The 6,000-nt window shown below is 49.2% G+C and overlaps 1 protein-coding gene across 5 annotated transcripts in view; it reads right to left on the bottom strand.

The window, feature by feature from the left end:
- Positions 1-2,138: 2,138 nt before the first annotated feature.
- The window catches only part of Hnf1b (HNF1 homeobox B), a 61,773-nt gene continuing 57,911 nt past the window's right edge, over positions 2,139-6,000 (bottom strand). For all 5 annotated transcript variants that reach the window (XM_004664549.3, XM_004664547.3, XM_004664548.2 and 2 more), the window contains exon 9: positions 2,139-3,061. In XM_004664549.3, coding sequence (XP_004664606.1) covers positions 3,041-3,061 — 21 coding nt within the window. In that variant the 3' untranslated portion in view covers positions 2,139-3,040. The remainder of the gene's footprint in view (positions 3,062-6,000) is intronic.

Below are 6,000 nucleotides of genomic sequence, written 5' to 3'. Positions count from 1 at the left end.
CAGTTGGGATGTGTCTGAGGCCCTAAGCTCTGCCCCGCTCTTGCCCTCTCCACCCCGCTATGCCATGCAGTCTATTGCTGACAATCGCTTCTCTTCCAGTGTGGCTTTCGGTGCATTCGTTTGAATTAATCCTTCATTCTCAGGGAGCCAGCGGCCTTGCCTTACTTTGGGTAGAGTTAGCTCCTGCCTCCTCCTTCTGTTCATCTTTCCTGGCTCCCCAGGTCATCCCAGAATTCCCCACCACTCTTGGAATATGGGCCATTTTGAGTCCCAGCATTCTGGGCCTTTCTACGTACACCCTCCTCCGTCCACTCACCCCATTCTATCTTCTTTCCCTATGGAAGAGAAAGCCTTCCCTTCCACCCCACACATCCCCATCAAGCCCTCTTCCCTTGGCCTGAGCTTCCTATACCACTTGGCATGCTACCTACCATAGAAGTGAATAAAAGCATTTGACCAAATTGGTAGGGTTTTTTTTTTTTTTGTTTGTTTGTTTGGTTATTTTTGAGCCAAATACCAATCATTATTGGCATCTGAAAATATGAACTGAGGCCTGAAGACACCAAGAGAGACCCTGGATGAATAAAGAAGGCTTGCTAATACCTAACACACACATACCGTGCTCAGGCAGAATTCTAAGAGGCTAGCGTGCGTGAGCTAAGTCTCTCCTCGACTGACCTTATAAAGTAGGTATCATCATTGTCGTCCCAGTTTTACATAGGAAGGCATTGTTGATTTTAATCAAGGTATTCTGGCTCCAGAAACACATCAAAGGCCTGCCCCCAGCTGTGGGTGGAGAGCTGGGACTCCCAGACTGCATTGTATTCTTATCCACCTGAATTCCCAGTGAACAGAACTATCTGCGTCTTGACAGGGAAGACCCCACAACAAGTTGACATGAACAGTTCAGTGTGACTGAAGGCAGGTTTTCATTACTATTTTCGTGTTCCATCCTTGAATGTTAAAAAGGAAGAGTGCCTTCCTTCTTCCTTGAACATGAAAGCACAACAGGTCCTTGTAAAAAACCAAACCAGCCACACATCTCTTAGCTTGTGCAGAGATTGCCTGGAAAGTGTTGGTCCCTAAGATGCTGAGAAGAAAGAATGGGGGGGGGTTCATTGTAAACGAATCTTCAGAGTGGGTAACACGCACCTGAACACCCACACAGCAAGTGACCACTCCCCCTTTTCCGTTAGTGAAAGGAGGTGCAAACTTCCTGGGGACCCTCAGTGCCTTCTATGTGTCTTGTTTCAAATAGGGTTCATTAGGGAAAGTTCCTTAAGAGTGACCCCTAACTCACCCTCTCTCCTCTTTACACCCCTACTTCTGCTCCAGTGACCTCCTGGATCAACAAGATCTCTAGGCTTTCTGTGCTAACTGCAGCTATGCAGGATCTGAACTATGTCAGAAGCAGATGCTTGTTGTTCCAAACGCGGAGATCCAACTACTGGGCTCTCCCTGAGGCTGGGGCTCAGAGCCTGTGTTTCCCTGGGACCTGGAGATACGGTTGTGGATCATGTCATGTAGTGCAAGAGGATCCTGTGGTCTCTGGACATGTGTCTAGGCCTTGTCTCACCCTAAACACAAACTTCCTCTTGACTATTTCAGCCAAAAACTTACATTGTTTGGGGGTGAGGGGTAGGAGGCAGGAACCAGTGGCGCTCGCTGTCCCTGCTCTGGGCATAGATTAGGTCCTCTGCAAATCTTCCCAGCTCCCTGACAGCGGCATCTTCCACTGTATTGGGATATTTGAAACCTGTTCTCCAGGGCCTAGTCACCACAATTTCTGTGCCTGTACTTGCCCTGGGAAATGCTCTAGGAAGAAGAAAGAAAAGCAGACTGTGAGCCGTGCTGTACCAACGTGGAGACAGTCACGATGCCAGGGACTTGGTTGTTTCTCCTGGAGTCGGTGCTGGAGTCTTTGTGGCAAAGCCCTGCTGTAGGGAATTCAGTTATTATTATTTGGCTTTTCACCTTTTGGGTGATTAGCATTCACCAGAGAGAGGGCCGGAGATAATGATGGCATCCGCCATGCTCCTGGTGCCGGACAGCCTTATGAAAGGGCAAGAGGGGGACCCACTGAGATTTCCTCTCCTCTGCTTTTGTCTGGTTCTGTGTCAGAAATAGGAGACTCTGGGCAGTGACAAAATAAACTGTTTTAATAGGAAGCTTCCTGAGATGGCTGTAAGCCAGTCAGTGTCCCTGCCTTGGGGCTTCTTGAGGGTGCACTGATTGAGCCCTGGGCCCGCAGGAAGCTAGGACATCACACTGACACTATGTTTTACCCCTCCGGACATCCAGAGGTGTGTCAACACCAGAGGATTGGAGTTACGCTGGCAGTCAGTCCAAAGTATGCCATCCTTGTGTGTCCAGGCCGAAGGTGGGGAAGGGTCTCACTTCCCACTTTGGGTGTCTTTCCAGGGGGAAGTCACTTTTGAAATTTCAACTCTGACCTTTACAAAGAAGACTAATAGACACTTTGATATTATATACAGGGCAGGGGGAGAGAACGCGGAGGGGAAATTGCACTTAATTACAGTAGTTTATAGTTTACACCCATTGGACAAATTTACTTCTTTAAAAGAAAGCTCACGATCATCCGGGATGGGGTGGGAGAGGGCATTTGTTGGTATTTACAGTGACTGGCTCAGTTCAACAGCACACATCCTCCTTTTCCCCGTTTCAGTAACAGATTCAAGTTTTCACATCAGTTTGTTCGATCATGAAGGATCACAGCGTAGACTCTGTCGCTTTCTCACTTCCTGTTGCGCCCTTTCATGCCGCCTACCTCCGGGACAGACAAGAGCACTTGGCATCTTGGGAGAGGCATCATGACAATACTGCAGAGAAGAGAAGCTGGGCTTCAGGCTGCGCTTCCTGAGAGCAGATTGTCCGAGGTGTCAGCAGGATGTCGGGTCAGCGGGGACGTCTCCCAGGTGCTTGTCACATCACTGGGCTTTTCTGTGACAGCTGCCCAGAAAGTGATGGTGTGGAAAATCGGGTCCTTATTGCTGCGCACAATGTAAGTGGTTTGTAGGCATCACCAGGCTTGCAGTGGGCACTGCGGAGACAAGAGAGAGGAGAGAGAAGTTAGCTGTGTCCACTGAACAGGGACATGGGCCATTAGCTTAGTTTCTCTAAGGGCTCCAACACCCAACTCAGTCAGCCAAGAGCTGGGGGTGGGGGGGGGGTGGCTGGGCATGCAGTGGTTGCTTGACTCTACAATACTGGTAGTGAGACCCACTTCCTTTAGGAAACCTCCCAGCTGCCTTTCCTGCATACTTCAGAAAAGAGATGTGCATTGCTGGGGACCTTGAAATAGACCTCAGTTGTTGACCTTAACCTCGAAGCTGGGGCTCCTCGTTCCACAGAATGGTTATTCATCGAGTACCTGGGTTGACTGCAAAGGCAGCTGCGTGGGGAGGTCCTGTGGAAGCAGGTGTCTTTCTCAGGCCTCCAAGAGCACGGGTGACCTAGACTACTGCTTCCCAAACTTGAATTAGCCTACCAGTACAGAGTCCAGTTAGAATGTAGATTCTGCTTGTGCTCTGGTTCTCAGACCTCCGGTGGCCCAGGGCCTGTGTTTCTAAGAACTCACCAGACTGCACTGATGCTGCCGGGGTGCCTGGAGCAGTGGCCATAAGGCAAGTGAGAATCTTCCAGCAGGGAAAGGACTCTGCAAATTGAAAGATGCTTGCCTTCCTTCTTTCCTTCCTTCCTTCCTTCCTTCCTTCCTTCCTTCCTTCCTTCCTTCCTTCCTTCCTTCCTTCCCTCCTTCCTTCCTTCCTTTTTTCTTTCTAGCTTTTTAAAATACTAAGCAGGGGCTGGAGAGATGGCATAGTGGTTAAGCGCTTGCCTGTGAAGCCTATGGACCCCAGTTCGAGGCTCAGTTCCCCAGGTCCCACGTTAGCCAGATGCACAAGGGGGCACTCGAGTCTGGAGTTCGTTTGCAGTGGCTGGAAGCCCTGGCGCGCCCATTCTCTCTCTCACTCTCTATCTGCCTCTTTCTCTCTCTGTCACTCTCAAATAATCAAATAAATAAATAAATAAAATCTTTAAAAAAATAAAATACTAAGCAGGAGAGAGAGAGAGAGAGAGAGGGAGAGAGAGGTGACAGATAGAGAAAATGGGAGTGCCAGGGCCTCTAGCCACTGCAAACTCCAGCCACTGCAAACAAACTCTGGATGCATGCGCCACTGTGCATCTAGCTTTAGTGGGCACAGAGGAATTGAACCAGGGTCATTAGGCTTTGTAGGCAAGTCCCTTAACCACTGAGCCATCTCTCCAACCTGAATGCTGCTTTCTCAAGGGTTGTTCCAACGAGGACAAGAAACTCAGAGGATCAGAGACGGACCCGAGGGCTGCCATGCTCGCTGATGCTACACTCTGGGTGGACTGGGGAGGTTCCTCTGCAATGTCTGGAATAACCCTTTACATGGAGCCGCACCACCCACACATGGGGCAGTCTCCCCTTTCAGAGCCCCGAGCCCCATTCCAGACCATCTTATACCCCTTTCTGTTTCCGGGGAGTCATTTTCATTTCCCTTTTTGCTTCCTTGCCTTTCACTTTTGTCGACACTTTCGGGAGTTGTACTTTGGCCTAGTGAGGTTTTTTTTTTTTTTTTTTTTTCTCTCCGTGTGTCCCCTTCAAACACATGCCCATGATCACATATAAACCGAGCTCTGCTACCACAGGCCTGCCATTCTCTCGTGACTCAGTGGCTCCACTATGACTCCATATGAGATCCCCATTGTGTCCATTTTACAGATTAGGAAAACAAGGCCCAGAGTGAGTCAGTGATGGTTCAGAATTGGGAGAGTGTAGAATGAGATTCAGAGGAGTTCTGGCAACTTCCCAGCATGTGTTCATGCTTTTGTATCTGACGCTGATAGATTCTACTTAGCTTTTTTTGTTCTTGGTCAAGTTTTCTCTGCAGTGGGTGTGGATGGGATGGTACAAGTGAAGTTCTTGGCACTTTCAGTACTGTCGTGTTCCTTCCACATCCCTGCTGCCTTGAGGATTCCTGAGAGTGAGCGCAAGCTGTGCATTCATGTGAGCAGACAGGTTTCTGACCTTCCTACATTCTTGAGGCCTTGGTCAGGGTCCTTTGATGCTCTGTGCCTCCTCTTCTTGTCTCTGCCCACCCCCACCCTCCAGCCTCGTTACCTCCCACTATCAGCCTTTATTCCAATTTTCAGATTTCAGGTGGAGGAGAAAGAAAATGGCTTGTGACCTTGCGGGGTTTCGATAGAAGAGCAAACAAGAGGGGAAGATAAGGAGACGCCAGCAAGATTCTATGACCTGTCATTAGGGATGGGCTTCCTAGCTATCAAATGTTTGCTCACATAATAAAATGGTGGCAGAGTCCTAAATGTTGTCAAAGGAACTAGAGTTATTTGCCCCCTTCAGAGTCTAAACACAAACATCTGATAAAGGCTGCACTGTGGTCTCAGCATAACCAGCCCCGTGGAGACAGGCCTGGCCGGGAGCAACACCGTACGACCCTCCCATCTGAAAGCTACGTGAGCTGTGGCCCTCTACCCAGAGGCCTTATTACATAATGGGCATAGCTAATGAGTATCAAGGCCCCACTGTGTGTAGGCACCATGCTCAGGGCTTGGCATACATTGCACTGAATTCCACCATCTGTCCTTTAAGGCAGGTGACTGCCATTCACTTGTTTAGCCCTCTGTTGGGCATCTGTGATGGGCCCAGGGGCGGGGGCATGCACCTGTGAACAAGACCTACCCACAACTTCCTAGAGTTTACATTCTAGTGAGAGTTTTGAGCAATAAACCACTAAACAAACAATCCATGCATATACTGCCATCACCAGTGCTTAGGTGCCCATGAGTGCTCGGTCAGGAACCTAGTGACCTAGGAGATTTGGTGGAAGGAAAACGGAACAATTTAGGGAGGTGATAACATTTCAGCTGAATGCAACCAAGGAACAAGTGTGTAAAGAGTCACATGACAGTATGTTCCAGGGCTGGAGAGAT

Source organism: Jaculus jaculus, chromosome 9 (genome assembly GCF_020740685.1).
Source record: "Jaculus jaculus isolate mJacJac1 chromosome 9, mJacJac1.mat.Y.cur, whole genome shotgun sequence".
In the NCBI taxonomy this organism is placed as follows: Eukaryota; Metazoa; Chordata; class Mammalia; order Rodentia; family Dipodidae; genus Jaculus; species Jaculus jaculus.
The sequence above is the reverse complement of the archived record's forward strand: the minus strand, read 5'-3'. Positions and strand labels throughout refer to the sequence as shown.